Genomic DNA, 24,759 nt, shown 5'->3' on the forward strand with positions numbered 1-24,759 from the left:
CTCATTTCAGTCGCCGATCTCTCGTCGAAATCTCACTTTCCCAACCTCCGACTCTACTCTCAACTTTGCACCTCGTCTCCTCATCCACTGTACCACGCTCCCCCTACTCACACAAACACACGCTTGCTGCCAGATACACACAAAATCACATTTGCTCATATTTCTGCTGGACTGCTTCTAGCCAAAGGGTAGTCTGACAAAGACACCTCCTTCCTTCTCTCCATGACTCAGCGAGCACACCTGCTGTGTGGGTTAAGGGCAGGACTGCATCTGATGCTTTGGCTATAAAATTGATGATGCAACGCAACACTGACTCCTCTTTTTGTGAGCTTCAGCTTCAACAGGGCCGATGTATACGTTGCAATGCCTTGAGGTGAGACAGGTATGAATGTTTTATTCCAAATGTATTTCTGACGAGCTCCATGCGCACGTGGCGGAACTCTAATAAAAACTTGTGTGAACGATCAGCAGCAACACAAGCGATAATGTGTACACTCTGCGATTCCTTCTTCCAGAATGACATACCTCTATGGCTTATATTTCAAAATTATATCATGCCAATCCAACTGACACCAATTTACTGTAATTACAATGCTTTTATCTTTGTCAGAACTTTTGCTATATCCCAAATTCCTTTTCATAAGCTGGGGCCATAATTACATATGGAAAGCGGTTCTAATAAATAACCATCTCTGAGTTTGGGATGGGAAAAAACAAACAGAAAACCCACTAACAATAGCTGATTCAGTGCAGTGGTAATGTCTGGCCGAGAGTTGAAAGGCAGTGATATTTATACATAAATCAGAAGCATAAATACACAGTCTGTAATTACCAGATTATGGTTGTGCCCAGCTTTTGTTGAAAAGGGTGCAGTTACATTCACAACATTCAGAGCACAGAGTGCAAAATGTAGTGTGTAAAGCGAGCTGAAGGTCAAACTATATTATTTAAAAACCATCTCTCGGGGCAATTCAGATAGTTTAAAATTTTTCAGCCACTACGGAGAGCATCTGTTTATGTTACTGTCCACAACTGCAGACAAAGCATCCTCTGGATAGCTGAGCAAAAATAACACCACAGCATCATTCTGAAATGTTTTGCCATGGTGCTCTTTAGGTCTAATTTAGGTTATTTTTGTTCCAGTTTTATTTCGGCTGCTACATTTGTACAATTTTCTACAATTTGTGTACCATTTTTGATTAATTCTATCCCAAGCTGAAGCAGGAAGCCTGTAGTTATTTGGCTGCTCCGCTGCTATAAGAGCCCTCGTGGTGAAAATTGCTGCTATGTTTGTTTTTGTTTGGCTCTGAAATATCAGCAGGCATCATTGTTCCGCGCAGTTGTCTTGCTGTAATTGGATTCAACTAGTGAATGAGCGCTGGGAGGGAACCATTAGTTGACATGCTCTTCACTGATACAACAATAAGCAACGCAAAGATATTCTATGACTTTGTCTCCGTATCAAGCAGTATTTTCTGCAGTCTGTTTGTTTGTTGTTGAGATTTTTCTTTTACATTCCAGACCACAGGTATTTAGACAGTTTCCCATTTTTGCACCTTAGGCTCTGTACTTTTACGTCAACATAGACAGATCTGTGCCGGAGATTTAGACCTTTTCATACGCTGTTTTAAAAGCTTAGGGGTAAAGGGAATTGGACAGATTCACACTGAGTCAAACAAAATCATATTTAATACTTTATGGAAAATCCTTTGCAATCAGTGACTACGTGAAGACGTCAACATCAGCAGACTGTATCATCCTTTGTCATGTTTTTTCAGGCTTTCACTGCAACACCTTGAGCTCAGCCTTTAGTCTGGTCTTCAGACAAAGAGGAATGTAGCTGAGTCAGACTGAGACCAGGTGATTGACTCAGCCAGTCAAGGATATCCCACATCTTCACTCTGAAACTCTCCCTGCTTGCTTTGGCTGGAGGTTTAGGGTTGTTGTCCTGCTGGATGATGAAATGTCGCCTGTTCCTTTTTGATGCATTTGGCTGAATATTTGCAGAACGCTCCCCTGTCCCCCCACATTTATCTTACTGCTTCCGTCAGTGCTGAAATAATTGCCAGTATGTGGGTCCCATTGGCAGCCATGATGAAGCGCTGTGCTTTGGGTTATGAGCACTTCCTTTTCTCGCCACACGTTCCTCTTTCCATCATTCTGACAGAGGTTCATTTTTGTTCATCAGCCCACAAAACTTTGTTCTACAACTCCACAGCTTTGTATTTCTATGCTTTTTTTGTGAATTACATCTGGCATCTTGTGGTGAATCCTCTGGAGTTCTGGTAATGCAGGTTTCTTTAAGAATATTCCCAAGTGCTGAATTTGGCAAACCAACATTATCCTTGTTGTTTTTCAGAGCCTCATTATTTTTTTCTGCACTTGCACGATCATATCTTTACCCCTCATATTGATGGACAACTCCTCCAAAGTCCAAAAGGTCTAGATCTCCCACACAGTTCTTTCAGCACTGATAAAACTCCATTTTAATGCAGCACCAGTCATCTTATTTTAAATCAAACATTCTTATGCATGGAGCCTGAAGGAAAAAAGAAACATATATAGCCATCCAAATACTTATGGTCTGCACTCTGTCTGTCTCTCTTCATATTTCGGCTGAACATTTGAGTGAATACAGTGAGACGACTACAGAGAAATAAAGGAAAAGGAGGGAGAGATTGTTGACACAGGATGAGTCATCCAGCCATGGTCATGTACAGACAGAACATACTGCAGCCTTTTGCACACACGAGGCCATTCTGCTATAACATCACGGTATGCTGCAGCAACAAATTTCCAGAATGGCTTTTTTGACTCATCAATCTCACCTCCATCTTGCGGGGGGGAAACATTACAGGTAGCACTAGATGTGTTTAGTTCTGAAATGCATGAGGTCTATTTTCACTTAACACTACAAAAAACTCATATTTCTAGGTGACAAGTCTCTGAATGTCAGCAGTCGTGCTCAGATTTTGTGAGTATAATGCAATCCACCTTCCAATCCAGTGCTTCAATGCTGTATTATTGTCTTTTTCTTTTATTCTTTTGTGTCCTTTCCTTCCTCAAGTACATACCTGTTTGACTTCAGCCTGTAGGTGCCTTAATTGGACGCATTGCTCCAAGTGTCTCCGGTGCTGCTCTGCTGCCAGATCCAGCTCCTGCTGCTTCTCATGGAGAAACTCCAGGAGGTCCTGAACCCGTGTGGCCATGTCCACATCTCTGTCGCACAACAGCTCCACACCTGCAGAAAAACAGCAAAATATTAAGACATTTTAGTATGTTACCATTAGCAATCTTCTTCTTATTCTATCTGTTTAAGCTCAGTCTAACTGATATACCAGCTTACTGATATTGATCACAGATAAATCGGTGTTAGCTATATGCTGTTGGATATGTGCCGATGTCAACATAATACAGAAGAAGATGCTTGGGGTAATTTCGAAATGGTGTCACTACACAGTTTGTCCAGCAGACAGTGCTGTGACTCTGCAATAGTCACAGCACTGTCTGCAGCACATGTAGCCGAGCATGTATCACAGCTAAGCAGATGGAGGTTTGGAGTCAAGCTACACCTTTGGCTGAAAACTCAGTATCAGAAATTTCTACTCTCCAAACACTTCTGTTAAAATTGTATGATGTTTGCAAAAAAAAAAAAAAATCTATTATGTCTGCACTGTCTGTAGACACCAAGGTCCTATTATCACATTTGAAATTGGTTTATGGCTCTTATCCAGGCTGTTTTCTCTGGACTAGTTCCTTGTTTGTGTTGCATCTACGCTTAGATGTACGTCTCTTTGGTTAAAAGAGTCTGTTAAATGAAACTGCAGAATTATTCCACTTTTTTCTTTCAAAAATATTCCCTTGAAAATCAACTTTTGTCTCTGATGCTTAATCTTCTCCTGAATCCACACACTCACACAGGTATAAAATATATACCTCATGGATATACCTTTTGTTACAGCTACAGATGTTATATTGTAAAAATGATTCATGGGTGTCATGACCAGGGTGTCATGATCTTGCAGAAGCTGACTGAATTTGCAGAATTTCTGCACTGAACTTTAATCATAACCTTGACTCATATTTCGTCCACAGCAGCTCTGTTCGCCAGTTGAGATGCGAGTTGCATAGCCGGCCCTGTTACATAATTATTGTCCCCAGGCAGAGCTCGTTCTGGCACACATGATATCATTAAGGTTACCGTTGAGCTTCTCACATCTGGCCACCAATCTTGTTCCTCTGCATTTCTTATTTTAACTACACTTGAGTTCTTTTGTCCTGAGATTTTACCCACGATATCTTTCTCACGTACTTATTGCAATCAGCACACGGGCCTCTGTTAATGATGTTAAAATTCATGTAGTTTTAAAAATTAATGTAGTTTTAACAAATGACAACACTTTCCCATTAATTAGTCTGCACCTGAACAAACATAGATTTTTTTTAAGATTACTTTATTGGCGGGGATTTTTCTCTTTCTTGCAGTGCTGACAGAACAGGAAGGTCCAGCTGGAGAGAGGTCAAAACATTTTAGCTCATGTGGTAGGAATCCTAATCTCTCAGGCCCTGGGTCGCCCCCCTTCAGTAAATACTTATAACTGAATTTCTTATCTCTCACTCACCGGATGCCTGGACCTCTGTGACATACTGCAGCAGCTCTTGTCCCTGATGGATGACGTCGAAGGTGAGGTTGTTCATAGTGAGCGCTTTGTCTGCATGATGCTGGAGCCTCTGCTCAGCCAGCGTTAGATCCTCGGTATCAAAGTCACTCATCTGCTGGGACAGTTCCTCGTTCCATGACTCCAGGTCTGAGATGATCTGAGGGGGGGAAAGAGGTCGAGGCACAGAGAAGATGAGCGAGGAGAAGGTTTCAAGGTGTCACATGCGAAAAGGCAGAACAAATTACCACCAACATGAATACAGAAACAAAATTGAAATAACTGTGAATATAAATGGCTGCATTTCTTTTGCACCTCAGATAAAAGTACAATTAGCCTCTAATTCATCCATTTTCACACAACAGTCACACCGATTGCACTGAGCTGCTGTTCAATGTGCCGGGTTGACCATCGGGAGCAATTTGCTCCTAAGCCACAGCTGCCGTCTGAAATTACTCTGCATGAATATTTTACTTCATTTGACAGCAAAAGGGAAGCATAGTCTCTGACTGAATTTGTAACCCAGGACATCAAGACAAAGGATGATGCCTGACAAAGAATACTTTTACCAGCATAAACACTCAAAGCACAGCGGGTTCATTGTCCATATAACATTGTGATTAAGAGCATTTTTGAATATTCTCAGCTCAGACAGTTTAACCGCTGCAACACAACACCTTACCGACTGCTACAATAACGGAACATATTACAGTGGTAATGCATGGCTGGCAGAGCAGATGTACTGAGATGTCAGCACTTGTCTCTTACAGCCCACACAGACTGAATCATGATACCAGGGGCACCTTGATCCTGGCACCATTCAGTTCTGTCTGTCAGCTCTTTGTTTGTTTGTTTTTTTACACGGAGGTCTCGTCGACACTTTGTTTCAGAACATATCCACCTCTTGCTCTGGGATATTTGGAGTAGCTGAAATGCCAAAAAGTGGCTTTTATTTATCGTAACTGAGGAGAGAAGAGTGCCTTTAGGCAGCCTGTTGTTAGACACAGATTTTAAGGACAATTTCTCCATTTTGTTACCTCCGCCAGGAGGTTATGTAATCACCGGAGTTTGTTTGTCTGTCCGTCTGTGTGTGTGTGTGTGTGTGTGTCTGCCTGTTTGTCTGTTAACAGCATAACTCAAAAAGTGATGGACGGATTTTCACCAGATTTTTACAGGATGTCCGGAAGAGCAAGAGTAAGAATTGGTTAGATTTTGGAGGTGATCCGAATCACTGTCTGGATCCAGGAATTTTTTGAAGGTCGAAGGACAATTGCAAAGAGTACTTTCTGCAAAGAGTAAGAATCTAATCGATTCTTACTGTTGCTCTTCCGGACATCCTGCAAAAAATTAGTGAAAATCCGACCATGACTTTTTGAGTTATGCTGTTAACAGACAGACAGACAGACACACACACACACACACACACACAGACGGACAGACAAACGGCATGGCGGAGGTATGCGCTCTCCGAGTGCTTTTCTAGTTTCATTATATTTTGGTTTAATTATCCTGAACTTAATATTTGGGACAAGTTATGGTGTGAAATTACAACCTCAGACCCCTCAGATTTATACTTTTGAGAGTGCAGTCATAAAATGATTCATGAAGACAGAATGATCAAATTTCAACTCTCGGCAACTACAGTGACAGAATTGAAGCCTCTCCAAAGGTTTGACTCTGGCTCAGCTGTTTGAATCCTTACAAACGCATCTAAAGAATGTGTCAGTTAGTTACTAGAGTTACCATCCAGTCACAAACCGACATCGATGTTAGTCGTAAAACTATGTCATGCAGTAGCTCCTTACAGCGGTAAAATTCAATCTGTGAGCACAAATGAAAATGAGATGCTCTGCCAGCTGTCCTCTTCACTTCATAAACTGCTCTCCTGTGTCTCAGAAGATCTCCAACAAACAGGAAAATTAAGCCGAGAGACCGAGAAATCCAGAGAGATTCAATGTGAGACAGAAACAGCGAAGCCCAACGTCAAAAAGACGTCGAATGGAAGACAGGAACATCTGTGGTTACATTAGTGCAATTGTATGTAACTGAACTGCAACAGAAAAACAGTGTAAGTAAAAGAATTCCTAAAAAGAAACTAAATATCCAGAATGTGATTTTTTTCAGCCGATGCCATGTTTAATTTGCTCTCTCTCTCACGTGCTGCCACTGGCTACAGCTGTTCCTGTCCAATTATGCTATAAACCAAGAGTACAAGTGACAAACATTTGATTCATAATACACCTACACTATATAGTCATAAAACTTTCAAAAGCTATCCAACATTAGCATTATCAATTTACTGCTGCCTCAGCATATAATAGTTTCTAACTGCACTAATTTTTGGTATGCAACATTAAAGGAGCACCAGGAACAGAGGTGCAGCAGTTAAATGAATAGTTTTCAGCTATTAAATATAATTCCAGGCTAGTTTGATCACTGATTAACTGCTTTGAGTCATTTTTTAAAGAAAAAAAGAAATAAAACTAAAAAAAAAATAGATTCCAGCTCCTTAATATATTTTGGTTTCTTTACTACTGTATAGGATTAAACTGATTAACTTTGGGGAAGCACTGATCAACATTGTTTTTACTATTTTCTGTTATTTTATAGACTAAACATCTAACTGAGTAATTGAGAAAATAAACAGCAGAGGAATCAAGGCTGAAAATAGCCTAACTTCAGTAAGTTTGACTATAAAGAGCACAAAGAAGATTTGTGTGACAACGGTTGACCTCAAACTTCCCTCAAAGACACAGGAATGAAGCCACAAAAAGAAGAACTCCAGGAACAAGAGATCATTTGTCTTTTAGGGTATTTCTATAACTCAACACATCTTTTGTCAAGCGTTGTACCGTATCGGTTGATGTGGTTTTATGATGTAATTGAGTAAAAACTCGACCGCATACAGTAGCTGGTAACTAATGCTGAAATGACTAAAGTGCTTTCCCAAAAACACATAAACCAGTAAAATGACCATCACACATTAGCTGCAAAATATTTCACTAAGTGTATGTCAGTATTCAGTTTCCTCTTTCACCTTCTGAATGATTGGCACCAGATCTGCACCACAGAGAAAGCAACTAGTATTAGAAATCTGTGGAAGTTGTTAAATCTGATGCTCAAAACCAAACAGATAACACAGCATATAAAAGTCTGCGTATACTTCGTCACTGGATATGCTCAAGAAGAAAATAAGATAAACCGTTTTTTTCAAGAAAGAACATAATTCTATCCCCACATCGAAACATGAGCACGTGTTATGACACTGTGCTGCAGGAATTCGGATTTACAGAAATTGGCACACAAACTAATCTTATCAAACCATTTCACAGCAGAAGAAAATAAAATGCTCCCTTCTAACCAACACAATCATTTCACAAATCTTGCAACAAGCTTCAACGAACTTACCAAACACTCATTTGCACTCTGCTCTCCTCTCCTCTTACAGTTGAGTAAAATGCCTTCTGTGTGCAAAAAGACCATTTCCTTCATCAACCAGGGCTAAAACACCAACTAATGGAGGACATGAAGCTCCCCTTCGCTTGATTTGTTTTCCTGCTGGTGTGCAGTGATGCAAAGCTGATCGTCAGAGAAGAAAACACAGAGAGGTGAGTCTCACCTCACCCCTGCCCTCACCTCACACTCAGCAAAGCCAGGAGGGAGTGTCATAGTGGGGGGGCTCAGGGAGTGGAGGGGAAAAAAAAAGCCTCCTCCACCCATCTTCATACTCAAGCATTGTGTCATATTAATCCTACGTCTGTGTGTGTGTAGGTGTGGGCGTGCTTCGGTCTTCGACAGGGGTAATTAGCAGATTCACCGTCGTTCCCTGACCCGACACGCAGAGCTGATGCGAGATTTATCCGCTGCTCTGAACTCAACAATACAGACACAACAGCATGAAGCCAACCGCAGAGCTTCTATTAGCACACAGTGGGGATTAATTCATTCATAGGTGTGGAGTAAAGCAATGTATACTTCCACAGCATGCGCGAGAAGTTTCAAGAATTTATATTTTTTCTGACAAAAAGGTTTCCCAAATGTATTTGTGTCTGGCTAATATGATAAAAAAATGTAACACCAATGTTCTGGGTTTTCTTAGAAACACAATAATAACTATTTAATTAATGGAAGTTGGCTGATAATTACACAAACAAGAAAAGCCAAGAGATCAACAGAATTATTATGAGTCATCCTCTGGGCTTTAGCAGTCATGGGTTATTAATAATCAGGTAGACTAATATTTGAAAACAATATGGCCTATATTTGAGGGAAAATTACAAATCACGGTGTAAAAAAATTGAGAATAACCCAAACTCCATCACAAAACTTTAGTGAAATTCTTTGTCTCTTCATGTTTTACATGAGTTTAATTAAAAGTAAGCTTTTCAGCATCTATCCTGATCCATGACGGGTAGACATTGCTCAAGACCACAGAGTCTTAACTCCAGACAGAGAGAGGCGGCTGCAACAGAGCCGAAGGAATGCATTTTTTAATCAATTTATGGTATTGGGATAGCCTAGCCCTGCTAGACCCATGTTCTGAAGGCACAAGGGTCTAGGCACGCTCGACAGGGAGGGAGGCGGGCTAAAAGGTTGTTTATCATATCACTCTGCAGCAATTGGGTAGGTATACAACCAATCAGCGCAACGAATAGGCTCTGAGAGCGCCGGAAATCAGAGGATGCGGTAGTTCGGTGAAGCCTTATTTATACAGTCAATGGGTGAGGCTCAAGTATATTACAGACATGTTAACAGAAAGATTATTCAGAGTCGGTGCTAATGGAGTTCAATGACTGTTGTCGTTTTTGTTGTCGACCTGGCAGAGAATTAAATTCGTTGCCGTGGGTTGTCTAGCGCGGCTAGGCTGGTTGTTTCCGGTTGTTTCTGTCAGAATCGTCGTGCCTCTGTCGTCACTTAGTTACGCCCAACTTCTGACTCTACACTTCATGGTGATTGGTCCAGCCAGTTTTAGGAGAATCCAGCCTCGAGCCTTATGGAGGGTAACTAGACCCACCCTGGCAGAGAATTAAATTCGTTGCCGTGGGTTGTCTAGCGCGGCTAGGCTAGTATTGGGAATCAGTTTTCAAAAAAAAGAAAGAAAATGAAAAAGGTGAATATCAGATATGCTAAGGGCCAGGTTGATAATCAGTTGACCTCTATTTGCAAATGATCCACAAAAGGTCTTGATTTATCATTAGAAATTAATAATGTGAACCTCTGCTGCTGAGATCTTTCAGTTTGGACCAAAGGAGCAAGCCAACTACGCGACAAACCCTCCTGCTATCCACAGAGCCACCGTACAGATGGGATTATCCACAGACATCTTCACGCATCATGTCTGCCACTGTAACTGTCCACAATCCTTCTTTTTACTCATATTGCATTAACGTAAGCCCTGCATCTCTGCAAGTGGCTGCGTATATCTCAACCGTCAACATGGTATGGCTCAACAAATCCAATATGATGGCCATGATAAACTTCCGAAGAAACGTGAAAAAAAAAATTGTATTTGAATAAAGCAGTCATCATATTTGAGCTCCAGCCGAGAGAAAGCATTCAGCGTCACAGCTGGATCCTGAGGAATTAGCAGATACAATACAGCAAACCGCTGGTAAGGGACGAGGAAACAAAACTGGAATGAGATGCATCAAGTGAAACTAAATACTTGTTTAATGTAGCACATGTGAGAGTATTGCTGTGAATTCAGCCGAGCTTTAAACCAGTTGGAATCCTTGCTGCGGCACTGAATCTCCCTTTTACGGTGTCACGGTCCATCAGCTCAGAGTTTAGGCTTATACCAGCAAGCCCCCAACCACATGTAATTGATCTTTTTATATTTAAAGAACTGCCAATAAGAGAAAACAAAACTAAAATAAATTGGTTAGTATGATATATTCTATCATTTCATTTTCTCCCTTTCACCCAACCACTTCCCCCTGTCGGGAAGTTCTAAAGATGCTGGTGCACCTCTGATTTTTAGTGCTCATTGGTCCCACTGATTTCCCATCAGATATCATACATTCTCAGTCTCATTTCCCTCTTCTATCTGTCTTTCTCTAAAGCAAAGATAAGTCATCACACAACGAGGCTCCATTTGTCGCCTACTCACGTCAATTGCGTCCCTCTCAAAGATCCGGAGCTGGAGGAAGAGTTCCAGCTTGATCTTCCTCTCCTGGAACAGCTCCTCCATCTGGCCCTGGGCCTCGTCCAGCTGCTGCAGCACGCTCTCGATGTGGGCCATGGAGCTGTTGTGGGGAGTCTTGTTGCTCGAGATGGCTGAGTCTCTGCGAACAGAGGTGACATCCACAGTGCTTTAAGAGAATCTCTGACAAATTCTGCTTCTGTTATTTGCTTGCTTTACTTAGCATATCTAAAAATCCCTTTTCTACTTCTCCTTAGATGGAATATATCTGTATCTTTCACCTCAGTATCACATGATTATCTAATAATTACAGCGAAAAGGTCAAATCACCAGGCTCTCTGGCTTTCCATTCCTTAATTATGGCATGTTATGTTATATGACACAGGAATTCATTATTGTTCCCTCTATAATCATATATTCAAGGGTGTACATGCATGTAGCTGCCCTAGGGAATAATAAATATTACCGTATGGAAAAGCATGTAATATTAATGGTCACCTGAGCTGCTGTATGAGATCCTCTCCCTCCTTGATAACATTGACAGTTGCCTGCAGGGTGGTTTGCTGCTGCTGGCCGAATCGCTTGATGAGGTCCTGCACGGCTTCCACCGACTCGGCGTAAACATCATCCAGCAGCTCCTTCTGAAGCTCCTCCAACCACGTCCACAGCTAAAGGTGTAAGGGCGAGAAGGTAAGTCCGTTAAAGTGTGAAACAGAAGAGAAAAAAGAAAGCAGCCACTAAACCGCTGTGTTGGTAACCTGCAGACACATGTTGGAAGCGGGCAGGGTGGACTCATAAAGCGCTGTGAGCTAAACACAGATGTAAGAGTCAATAGACAAGCTGCCAAACGGATAGACCGAAGACAGAAGACAGAAATCGACTCCAACCAGTTCCGCTCAAAGCTGGTGTTTTGTGAATGGTCATCTTTGTAACAGATTAGCCATCTGGGTGAATTGGCTCGGCGTACTGAGGCCCTGGCACACAGTCCAGGCTGCAGGAGAGAGACCCTGGCACCCATTGTTTGTCTAACACCCACACTGCTGACACAAAGGAGATCTACTTTTGGTGGACATCATCTACTTTGTAGCATACGGTATGGGACATGTCACCAGGAATCTGTACAGACACTGAAACAAATGAAATATTCAAGGGAAATTAACGCTGTGACTTGCTTTTCAAACGCTTTTCCTTGAAGTTTCTCTGAGGAAATTTCAGATTATGTGAGACGAGAAATTCTTCTTAGACTGGCTTTAATTGTCCAGCTTTGTGAAAATCTGTGCAGATGAATCCTTTTTCGTACAATGCTGTTCATGCTCCGTACCCACAGTAAATGGTTCCCTTTTAACATGCTGGACTGCATCCAAAGGCTTCTGCTAAATGAGAAGAAATGATGGACAAGAGCTGGAAACCTGCACTTGTACAAACATACATACACAGAAGAAAACATACAAAGTGGCACACATGAAGGTTCACACACACACACAAACACACGTGCATGAACACACATGGTGAGCTGCAGCCGCTGTGAGCGGACAGATGGGATGAAGGAGATTAGTCCATATGGACATTAAAGACTGGCTTCATTAATAACACTGTGAGTCTGACTGCCTCTGTGAGTCGATGTAAACAGGATGTAGTGTTAACACGTGCAGAGCACAGTGGTTTGTCTGCCTGGAGAGGTTAATTTTGACAGCCAAAGATGTGCAATGCATGACTTTCATCATAACATAACACTTTGAAAAGAATTCAAGGAGTGGAGCAGTGATTAACACAGCATCCTCACAACATGGAAAGCTTCCCCTCCACCAAAGGAATCAGGTAAAGTATAATAAGGAAAAATAAAAGGGAAGCTTGTCACTATCAAAGTCAAAGAGAGGGCAGGTGAAGTCACACTGCCTTCAGTTTATGTAAACATTAGTGTCCTACAGAGGCTAAGGAAAGCTCTGAGGGTTCTGTGGAGAAAACGTAATGATTCTGGCAGGAACATATTTAGGAGAATTTTGAGGAATGATGCACATTTACACACACACACACACACACACACACACATCTCTTGAACTCTGAAAGCAATCACTTGGGTAAATTTTTGATAACTTTTGGAGCAGATGTTTAATTTCACCTTGCATTTTAACAAACGGTATGTGTGATATATAATAAAGAATGTGGACACTACAGCGAATCAGGTGAAATTGTCCATAGCTGTTAACTGAATATTGCTGCAATGACGGAGAGCAGGTTAAGCATTTCTAGACACCTTTAATCATCAATAAAATATTTAAAGGATCACACAGAACTGGTGGAGGTAAGTGCTCCCTCATTCCAAGTTAATTATATTGTTAGTTCACAGTGATACAGCAGTTGTGTGCAAATGTAGCTGTGCTTGTCTACAGATTAGCAAAGCAAACATAATCCTAAAGGCAGTCACAATAGAGGAATTTCCTGCCTCTTCATCTTACTGCTGGGGTATGACAGACAACAGCAAGAATAAATAATAATCCCATTGTCGGTGGTGGAGAAAGACATGGCACATGTTTGTACTTTCCAGTTTTTGCTTTCTTAAATACGAGGGGTGATCAAAAAGTTCAGAGTAACCCAACACCTACAAGCAGAAACTATAATAGTCAGGACGCCGTGTGACACCCTGTTATCAACAGTAGGACCTGAGTTACACATTATTGTGACCACCACTGTTAGATGCACATTTGTGATTTCTCCATGGAGGTCAAAAGAAGAAAACATCCCATTCTGTTTTCACATCAACCTTCAAGTCGAAGACTGTCACTGGTGACAAAAATGGGCCTGCAGCTACCACTGAGAGAAGAAACGATGCTTTTCACACTGGAAGAGGCCACAGTTCATGCGTCTACTGCAACATCCTGAGGTGTCTGAGGGAGAACATTCCGTGCAAATGACCTGAACTGTGCTTGAAGGTTCACCACTTCAAAACAGTCCAGGAGATTCAGAAGTTTTGGCAGATGGTGCTGGTGATATGTTTATTACAGTGGAGTTAAAAAACACGTGAAGGGGTTTGAAATTGCACAAGGAGACTTCTCTGACATACATGGTGGCAAATGTAAATCAGGTACAGTTTATTCATTTTAGAGGCATAGTCTTAGATTTTTTAATTGCCATAAAGATACTAAGTTGGAACGTGCTTTATTAATTGATAACTCTCTACCTTTTTCATTCTGTTTTCATACTTAGTTACTTCAGATTTCAGCATTAGGCAAAACAGCAGAGTCAAATGAGTGTGGCAGTCAGGGCTAATGGACTTAGAGCGAGAGGACAGAGAAAGCTCACCTCTTTGACATGTGTGTGGAAGGCGACAGACATGTCCAGCAGGACTTTACGCTGCTCGACACGTCGCACAAAGTCCTGGATGCGATCTTCTAGCTGGTGGGCAGCCTGGTAAATTTCCTCTGGGTCACACTCTCCGGTCTGGGCCAGCTGCTCTGCTGCCTCGAGCAACTTGTCAGCATTGGTGTAGGTGTTCTGAAACATGAACATTAAGCACATTTAAAATGGGAGTACAGCGTCTCCTGCACTGAGCTTCAGTCTCAGAGAGCTGTGCTGAAACCTTGTGGCTTTTTGACTGCTTTAGGGCAACCCAGCAGCGTCAAATCTACATATTTCATTCAACAAATGTGCACTGAAATGACTTATTTGACATTTTATTTGATGCACAAAGAAATGCAACTTTTAGACTTGTATGCTTTTGCAAAAAAATGTGGTCTTGATGCCTCAGAGGACAAAAACAACAGAGATTTGTGTCTTTACTTTGGTACTTTTCAACTGCATTACTATAAAATCTCACCTGGGCAACTTCTTCAAAGTCCTCGTGTCTCTTTTGGAGAGCTCTGGCTCTGTGCAAAGACTTTCCAACACCAGTGTGTTTACTGAGGAACGCCTCCCCGTGGTTTTCTATCCAGTCCAAGACCTTGAAATACACACAGCTATGTTTAGTATATTACGTATTTTCAAAAACGCACACAGCTACTATGCCTGTGTAGATTCTCAGTCATGCAGCTCATGATAATTGTAGGAGCTTCAGTAAAAAGAAAACAGAATTCTCTTGTAGGTTCTCAAAGCTGCATCACTTCTTATTCAAGGAGCTTCTTCAGCTCTAACTGACTGATAAAGTACGCCTGGAAGTCCCCAAGTTCTACAAGAACCTCAAATGGAAGTCCAGTTGCAGTTACTGAAGCTCCTAGTATTTGCACACAGGCAACCATAAGTTGAGAATGCAGTACATGTTTTCAAGCAGTAGGGGGGGCACCAGTATTCACATCCCATCAGCTCCAGCAGTCTATCATGTCATCTCTCTCTTCCTCTTCTCTGTCTTTCCAGCTCACCCCCACCCCACCCCCTTCTTCTTTACTCTATTCCTCTATCTGCAGTTTGTCATGTTTAAACTACACAAGCATGGACAATTGGGTTTCACTTGAAAGGGAAACTAAAAGCAGTGCAAAATGTCAACATTTCCACTGTGGGTGTGATTAGCTATAAATCTTTGTACTTAATTGCCTTATTATCTATTAAACAGATGGCCCTTCTCCATCTGTTTCTATGTGGGGTAATGAAAGAGATTTTCAAGGTCTCTGAGAGAATATTTTGATGGGACAAACACATACGAACACATGCACAATGCCCTTGACACTTTGTGTGACAGTAAATTGCATCACCATGGAAACCACTACCAAGAGAAAAGGGTGATGAAAGAGCGAATGGAAGTGGAGAAAGACAGAAGCACAGACATACAGCAAGACAGAGAGTAGGGAGAGTTGGGAGAGGGCAGAGAGGAGTTTATACCCAAAGGGTGGAAATGTATAGGCGACACCATACATGAAGTCAGTAGTTTTGATCTAAAAGCTCTGCCATTCAGACCGAGAGAGAGACTCTCACACGAAAAACCCAGGAGGAAGTGAAAAAAGACTTTGAAAAAGCTGGAGATGATTATCGCATATCCTTAATATCACACCCTCTGATACCAAGCAATAAATTCTTCCTTCTGCAAAACAACAAAGACTTTTTTTTATCTTTATGCACAGTAAAATATAATATGACAGCAACTTGCTGTTTGTATAATAGAAGAGTTTTTTATTTTTAATGTTTTAACCATGGAAACAGTGTGCCTTTGTGCTGCAGTAATATCATTTTTTTCTCTCTTTCTTTTCTTTTTTAACAGCAAGACTAGCCTTACTCATATATTAAATGATCATTTAAAGATTCTGTAGCATCAACGTTAGCTTTGTAAAACTCCCACATCATGACATGCCTTGCCAAAAGAAGGTGAATATTTCAGTGAAGTGTTTGAAGGTTGGGTCTGAGGGGGCAGCTAAATGAGATGTAAGTCCAAGGTGGGGCAGCACTTTCTCTACTCACAACTGTATTCTCCTGTAGGCATATAAATGTGTAATTACACATGTGTGCAACTTGGAAGTGTAGCTCTCACCAAAGCAGAGTTTTTTTTTTCTTTTTTTACTGTGTTTGTATGAATGCATCTTCACCTGCTGTACATCCTGCTGAAAGACGCACAGCTGCAGGCGCTGGTGGAGGCGCACTTTGCGATGCTGCCAGATGTTTTCCAACTGTCTCTGGTGATGCAGCACCTCGTGGATGATGTCCAGGACATGGTGCACAGCCTTGGAGTAGTTCGCTGATGCCATCAGTGAATCAGCGCTGCCTGGGGTCAAAGGTCGCTGCAGTTTATCCAACAGAGACTTGCCATCCTGGCTCACCTGGAAAGGTCGATATATATTTTTCAGTTTTTACGTGTCACATATATTTGACGGTATGAATATTGCTTTAGATACATTTTTTTGGGGGGCAGCGAATATGATGATTTTGAGCTTTTCCTGCCTCTTCCACATACATCAATGCCCATAACTGTTGTTTGTTTGATCTTAAAGTGTACAACCAATTAAACACCCAAATACAAATGTACACTCAGTGGGGGAATATTACATCGCTACTGAAGGTATGTGTGCATATTTTAATTACAGGATTTAGATAATTATCAGTCCTCTTGTTGTTGGCCTCAGTATTCACATATGCAACTCTGCATTTTCTATGCTCACTTGTTTCAGCATCCATATATGTGTGCGACATTTATGTGACTTTATATACTGACCTCAGAGTAAGCCGTGGTGATGTGCTCATACAGTCCCTGGTGATGGTGGATTGTATCTTCCAGATCCTGGAGTTCAGAGGGCAGCTCTCCTTCTCCACAAGCTTTACACCATGGCTCCACTTTACTCATGTACTGAGGAGAAAATACACAACACACACATTGCATTAGCATTAATATGAAGCCTCAAACACTGCATCATATATATCAATGACGTGATGCACACAATAAAGTGAAATGTGAGCAAGCACTGAAACTACAGAAGTCTACAATGATTTTAATGTCTCATCCAAATGTTTGATTTACTGTTTACTGTTAAACCTTGGCTGTCTTTACTCTATTTTTTATTTTATTGTATTGTATAAGTGATTTGCTGGATGCTACTCTTTGTTGTGTAACTATAATAGGACTTCTATAGAATTAGAAAAAAAATTGATGACTTTGTACAGCTGGCAAAACAGAAAAACCCGAACAAAAAAATTAGCATTTCTTATCAAACCTGTGTTTATCTACTGCTGTGGTGTGAACTGTATAGCTTAAAGCAATCTTATAATCCTGCAAGTCTCAAGGGATCAGGTTGGTTCTATGAAATCAAGATAATGACAATAATCATGGTAAAGCTTAGACTATGTAGTAACAACTGACTGCGATTTAGTATGCTTGTACTTTTCCACACGCAACTTGCATACTGATACCAGCACAGACTATTACTGGCACAGTCCATGTTATGCATGCACAGTTTACACATAGTTTTAATCCCCATTTAAAAACATAGGCCAATGAAAACAAAGGAAAACAATGACTCTGCACAAGAGTCTGTCAGTGAAACGCGATCTACAGAAAAGTCTGGCATCTGCATTGCTTTGGTTGGAAAAGATAGAGCTTACTGATAGATTCAAGCAAGCTTCTTAACGAGAGAATAGACCTAGGAACTCAGAGATTTATGTAGAAAACTCTGATAAATTACAGCAACTAATGATTATTATACGTAATTATTCTGTACATGGAAAGGGAAAAGGTAAATCTATTCCTGGAGCTTTGTGACCCAAGAATAGTAACTATTTTACCATGAACATAACATGAAAACATACAACATTATTTCTGTAACTCTCATCTGTCCAGGTATACTGACAACAAAGGAATACCAGTATCTTATGAGGACGTCTTGAACATGAAAGGAGCCACAAAAAAGGAGCCTCTCGGCAAACAATACATGTCAACAGCTAACTAATGCACTGATACTGCAGCCGTAAGCAAAACAAGGGAAACAGTATTGATCATTTAAATGGTCTTTCAGGTCCACTAAAGCAGTGCTATTTTTTCCCTTTGTCTCTCTTTAAATATGCGTGCCTTTAAAATTACATAAAATGTTACTACAGTGTGGATACTAAATTATTCAAACGAGCAGAAACGACAGAGAAACTCGTCAGCGCCTAACATTCAGTAATACATCTTACGTGCTCCATTCCACTTATTGTTTAAACAATATGCACTGTATGCAAGTAAGAAGCTCATAAATACACGCAGATACTTCATGTTCCAGTGGAGCTGAGAACAGTATGTTTAGTTCAGTCAAAAATGTTTGCACGTGTGCAGGATGATGGTTTATTTGTGTATATGTTGTAGTGTTTCTGCTCATATAATCAAACTATGAATGTGCATTTATTACGCACGCGTGTGTATGTAGGTAGCGTGTCAACCCCGCCAAAACTGTACTTGTTTTTGCGTGTTGTAGCAGCATTGCGTGTCAATACCTGATCTGCTTTCTGATGGAAGCTGGCAGACATCTCCAGCAGAGTGCTGCGTTCGTCCAGTGCTGCAGCAAAGGCCTTCCACTCCTGCTCCAGCTGGCCTGAGATCTGCTGGATCTGCTGGGAGGCGTAGTGGCCGGATTCCAGGAGTCGGTTTCCCACTGACATGATGCGATTGATGTTCACATACACGTTCTGTATTGTTAGACAGACAGAGAAGCAAAAGGGCAGATTTAAAAATCATACCAAAAATAAATAGTTTTAATTTTTTTTCTAAAAAAGACTCATATAGATGTCGTTTTTCCCATTTGATGTACGTACACACGTGGACAAAATTGTTGGTACCCCTCAGTTAAAGAAGGAAAAACCCACAATTCTCACTGAAATCACTTGAAACTCACAAAAGTAACAATAAATAAAAATTTATTGAAAATTAAATAATCAAAAACAGCCATTACTTTTGAATTGTTGATTAACATAATTATTTAAAAAAACAAACTAATGAAACAGGCCTGGACAAAAATGATGGTACCTCTATAAAAGATTGAAAACTATTTGACCAGAGTGACATGATTAACTCAGGTGTGTCATTTAATTGACATCACAGGTGTTTCCAAACTCATAATCAGTCAGTCTGCCTCTTTAAAGGGAGACAAGTAGTCACCCTGCTGTTTGGTGAAAAGGTGTGTACCACACTGAACATGGACAACAGAAAGCGAAGGAGAGAATTGTCCCAGGACATCCGAAAAAAAATGATAGACAAACATCTTAAAGGTAAAGGCTATAAGACCATCTCTAAACAGCTTGAAGTTCCTGTGACAACAGTGGCTCATATTATTCAGAAGTTCAAGACCCACGGGACAGTAGCCAACCTCCCTGGACGTGGCCGCAAGAGGAAAATTGATGACAAATTGAAGAGACGGATCGTTGGAATTGTATCCAAAGAGCCCAGAGCAACCTCCAAAGAAATTAAAGGTGAACTCCAAGGCCAAGGTACATCAGTGTCAGATCGCACCATTCGTCGTTGTTTGAGCCAAAGTGGACTTCATGGGAGACGACCAAGGAGGACACCACTGCTGAAAAAAACTCATAAAAAAGCGAGACTGGAATTTGCAAAAATGCATGTTGACAAGCCACAAAGCTTCTGGGAGAATGTCCTTTGGACAGATGAGACCAAACTGGAGCTTTTTGGTAAGGCACATCAACTCTATGTTCATAGACTCAAAAACCAAGCATACGAAGAAAAGAACACTGTCCCTACGGTGAAACATGGAGGAGGCTCAGTAATGTTTTGGGGCTGCTTTGCTGCATCTGGCACAGGGTGTCTTGAAAGTGTGCAAGGTACGATGAAATCTGAAGACTATCAAGGCATTCTGGAGAGAAATGTGCTGCCTAGTGTCAGAAAGCTTAGTCTCAGTCGCAGGTCATGGGTCTTCCAACAGGACAACCATCCAAAACACACAGCCAAAAACACCCAAGAATGGCTGAGAGAAAAGCGTTGGACTATTCTAAAGTGGCCTTCTATGAGCCCAGATCTGAATCCCATTGAACATATGTGGAAGGAGCTGAAACATGCCATTTGGAGAAGACACCCATCAAACCTGAGACAACTGGAGCTGTTTGCTCATGAGGAGTGGGCCAAAATACCTGTTGACAGCTGCAGAACGCTCATTGACAAATACAGAAATCGTTTAATTGCAGTGATTGCCTCAAAAGGTTGTGCAACAAAATATTAAGTTATGGGTACCATCATTTTTGTCCAGCCCTATTTCATTAGTTTGTTTTTTTAAATAATTATGTTAATCAACAATTCAAAAGTGATGGCTGATTTTGATTATTTAATTTTCAATACATTTTTATTTATTGTTACTTTTGTGAGTTTCAAGTGATTTCAGTGAGAATTGTGGGTTTTTCCTTCTTTAACTGAGGGGTACCAACAATTTTGTCCACGTGTGTAGATGTATGGATGTCCTATCTAGGTAAATTAACAGGCTGCAGGGCAAAGTGATATGCACAATGATGCATGAAACTACAATGATGTCTTTGAATTGGCTGTTTCTGCAAAGCAATTAAAGTGTGTGTGAAATAAAGCTGCCCCAATCACATTTAAGTAGACAGAAACTAAGGTTAAAGAGAATACAAGTAAATGCATGCACTTTTGTCATAAGTTACCTAAACACACACGCACATACACACCCATACACACACACACACACGTTGTGGGTCATTCACTTGGGAGATTTAGCCCCTTGTGAATAATAAAAAAAAGCCCATTCGCCTGCTAATCTTTCAGTCTTTTTTAATATATGGGCTCCAAGCTGTTTTGTGTAGATAGGCACGGATCAGCAAAAGCTAATTAACAAGTGTGTTAACAGCCTGTTATTATTCTATTCAATTACTGCTCCTGGAGCCTATTATGGCTCTTAGTTTGCTTGTTTCAATCACAACGGGAAGGAAAGATGAACCAAACATCAGCTACAGCCCTCAAAAAGAGACATAATATCGCGAAAACTGATTCTTGAAACATAAATTAGGAGCTTTCATGAAAGCTGCGGACGCTGGATTAGTGGTTTGTTTAAACCATAAGGCATTACGACTGCTTCTGATCGTGTCTTTTTCTGAGATTAGAGATATTTTTGAACGGCTTTACTTTGTGGGAGGACATTCCTCACTGGCTAAAATCAACAATCAAAAGATTTGTTCTGACACTGGCTTGAGGATAACAGACAGTGGTGTAAGTATGGCTCACATGAAGAATCAAAGGAGTTCAACTGCTCTCAAACACACAGCAGGAGGTAAGTTGTCATACACAAAAGCACAGCAGCGGGCCGCAGAACTACTATAATCCTGTGACAATCCAAAGGCACATGTGAAACATCACCGGATGAACATTGTCTAAGCTACCAGAGCTTTGCTGTGATATTATACTACAGAAAACTATGGCAATAGTGAAAAGAAAGAAAATAGACCTCTAAGTCACACACTGCTGCTCACATACAGAGGAGGAGGGGCTGAACACACTGGGCGGGAAAGAGCTAATCCAAAACTGATGGATGGAAGGGGGAGGGAAGATGAGTTGGACAAATATAGGGAAATGGTAATCCTAATTTAAACCTGATGCTGGCATGAGGAAAGACAATGAGAGAGAGAGAGAAAACAGCAGAAATGCAGATATTATAACAAGTAAGGACAGCAGTATTTGTTAATGAAGTACAGAACAAAAATAAAGACAGCCTCAACCTCAGAGATTTAAATCCACCTATTTATACCTACTGCACAATGTTCACCTTATTGTGAGTATGAAATTCAGGCACCATAAAGGGCTCTTCAAAAAAATTCTGTCAACAAATGAAAATGTACATAAAGTGAACAGTGGTTTTGGCTGAATCATTTCTTCCACAGACTTTCTCTTTGCAAGATGTCCAAACTAATGTAATGTGACAGTGCACCAAGCAGAGATGGAAAAGTGAAGCCATCATGTAAGATCCGATAACATGGAGTTCTTTGAATGGCCACTTGAGGCCAGCTCCAAAAAATGCAAATTCACACAGACCCCCATGTTATAATGGCAATTTTACAGCCGGACAAAACACATTTACAGCATCGTAAAAAAGTTTTGGTCCACAGTTTAAATTGTAAAGTTGTGCATAAATAAGGACCATGACACGCCTCAGTTCTACTCCTGCACATTTCTGCATTGGCTGGAAATTAGGAAGAGTTGGGCTCTGTCAAGTGAGTACACTGAGCTTCAGAGTGACTCTTCTAAGAGTTTTTGTCCATTTTTATCCACTGTGCTGCACACGTAAGCAGGGGGCCAGCATGTTGGCGATTTCTAAATTTAGAATTTACTGCTCTCTGTTAACTAATCTGTGTAGTCTTCCACTTCTGAATGATTGAACAAGCCAGTTGGAAAAGTACTACTAGAAGAGTGCACGCAGTATATGAATGAATAGCTAAATAACATGCCATAACAGGGCGTTTCCTTGGCTCACTTCTGTGTTTTAATATGAATTTGTTCAGACTTATTTTCAAAAAATGGTCAGAATTTAGCCACGTTATTTTGAAAGCCGCAACAGCATTAGAACAAGCAGTTTCTAGAGTCCTTTGGAGCAGCAAAAGATATTTCAGTACGCAGATTAACCTAAACTGAGCTCAGAGATTTGACGACTGAGAAAACATGCTGCTGCTGACATACGACTTGGACTTTCCCACATAAACTTCTGATGAACACAGAGTGCGCCTACCTGCACATACTTTTGAAACAAAGTGCAAAATGCAGAGACACAGCATTAAAAAGTTAACCTCCCCTCCTGCCTAAAAGACACTAGCCTAACTTACCATGTGCTCTGACATCAACGAAACAGCACTGAACAAATTAATGTTTAAGTTTTCAAAATAATGCTTTTTTTCCAGCTCCCTGTTTTGTTCAAGATATTTTCTCCCGTTAACATGGAGAATTCAGACAAACAATGAAAACTGCAGCTCTGAATATTTGTCACAGCAGACCTCCATCTCACATATCAATTTCACAACTCATAGCTCTCCACTTTCACTAAGCTCTATTAAACATATCCATCCATCCATTCTCTATACACCGCTTTATCCTCACTAGGGTCGTGGGGGGTGCTGGAGCCTATCTCAGCTGACTCGGGTGAAGGCAGGGGACACCCTGGACAGGTCACCAGTCTGTCACAGGGCTACATATACAGATGAACAATCACACTCACATTCACACCTACGGGCAATTTAGAGTACTCAATTAACCTCAGCATGTTTTTGGACTGTGGGAGGAAGCCGGAGTGCCCGGAGAAAACTCACGCATGCACAGGGAGAACATGCAAACTCCATGCAGAAAGATCCCAGGCCCAGGCCGGGATTTGAACCGGGGATCTTCTTGCTACAAGGCAAAAGTGCTAACCACTACTCACTGTGCAGCCTGTAAAACATATCCTTGTTTACAAATTAAAGGCAAATAATCTCCACGCCTTCAGGGATGTCCCCGTGCTTTCTATTTTTATCCCACACAAAAAAGTGGGGTGATGAAATTTAGTATCGTAGAATAAATTTTTTTTTTGAAAATTACCACTAATGGTTGAAATGGTCAACAGACCACTAATAGATAACACCAAAGAACTTTGTCAATTGATTTATTACAAAATTATTTTTTGTACGACATGTTTTCAGAAATCTTAAGCGTAAATATACAAATTGGGCTCTGTCTCAATTTATGTGCATTAACTTGCATATGAGGAACATTTATTTACTATTTCCTTTATGAAAGATGGCAGACTAGCTGGAATTTATATGAAGTGGCTGAAAAAAACAAACTACATGAGGAAACCAAAATCTAAAGGACAATTTAGGTACATAGTCCATGAAAATATGATTCATGCTAACAGCTGGAAATGCAAAAGTGAAAAAAGTAAGCAAAAGAATACCAGGGGGAAAAGGTAATAATAAAGGCTAAAAAAGTACTTTCTATCTCTGATAAATTAGCTTTTAATGTTGGTTAAAAAATGTGTATAATTAAGCTGCTGTTCATGTTCCTCCCATAGAGGGCAGAACAGCAACATACACAACTCCCGACACATTTTCTCTTACATAACAACACGCAGCCACCATTAGCATTTGGTCTAAATCTTCACTGACGGATGATGTATGTATTTCAATGTCTATCAGTGATGCTGATTTAATACTGGAAGGGCAATGCTGATACGCTGACATTTTGTTTTATGTCTGTGGTGCCAATATTTAGTCAGTGGAAACTGGTAAATATGTAATTCTGTTGTTTCACCTTGTTTTCAGTCTCATTAAAATGTTTGGGAACAGGCACACAAATAAGAGGACACAGGCAGTGACTCAACGCGAACAAACGATCACACTGTGTATTTCCAGTCAAACAGGAAGGGGAAACGCAGCTTCCTGTGGAAGAATGGGTGGAGGGGGCGGTGGTCAGTCAGCGTTAACACGAATCCGTGTGTGAACATACATGTGAGAATGGCTCAGTTCCATCTGTCAGCTCTACTGCTGTTGTCTCAGGTGTTATTGGTTCTTCTCTACTGGTACTGTTGATACAACCGG

General features: G+C 40.8%; 1 protein-coding gene across 4 annotated transcripts in view; it reads right to left on the minus strand.

The window, feature by feature from the left end:
- triob (trio Rho guanine nucleotide exchange factor b) overlaps positions 1 to 24,759 on the minus strand; it is a 111,344-nt gene that overhangs the window by 38,535 nt on the left and 48,050 nt on the right. For all 4 annotated transcript variants that reach the window (XM_051956991.1, XM_051956992.1, XM_022216733.2 and 1 more), the window contains 9 exons: positions 18,682 to 18,873; positions 16,931 to 17,062; positions 16,308 to 16,538; positions 14,615 to 14,737; positions 14,101 to 14,292; positions 11,299 to 11,468; positions 10,768 to 10,942; positions 4,623 to 4,818; positions 3,075 to 3,241 (listed from right to left, as the gene is read on the minus strand). In XM_051956991.1, the coding sequence (XP_051812951.1) occupies positions 3,075 to 3,241; positions 4,623 to 4,818; positions 10,768 to 10,942; positions 11,299 to 11,468; positions 14,101 to 14,292; positions 14,615 to 14,737; positions 16,308 to 16,538; positions 16,931 to 17,062; positions 18,682 to 18,873 (1,578 nt within the window). The remainder of the gene's footprint in view (positions 1 to 3,074; positions 3,242 to 4,622; positions 4,819 to 10,767; positions 10,943 to 11,298; positions 11,469 to 14,100; positions 14,293 to 14,614; positions 14,738 to 16,307; positions 16,539 to 16,930; positions 17,063 to 18,681; positions 18,874 to 24,759) is intronic.

The sequence above is a fragment of the Acanthochromis polyacanthus genome, chromosome 12 (genome assembly GCF_021347895.1).
Source record: "Acanthochromis polyacanthus isolate Apoly-LR-REF ecotype Palm Island chromosome 12, KAUST_Apoly_ChrSc, whole genome shotgun sequence".
In the NCBI taxonomy this organism is placed as follows: Eukaryota; Metazoa; Chordata; class Actinopteri; family Pomacentridae; genus Acanthochromis; species Acanthochromis polyacanthus.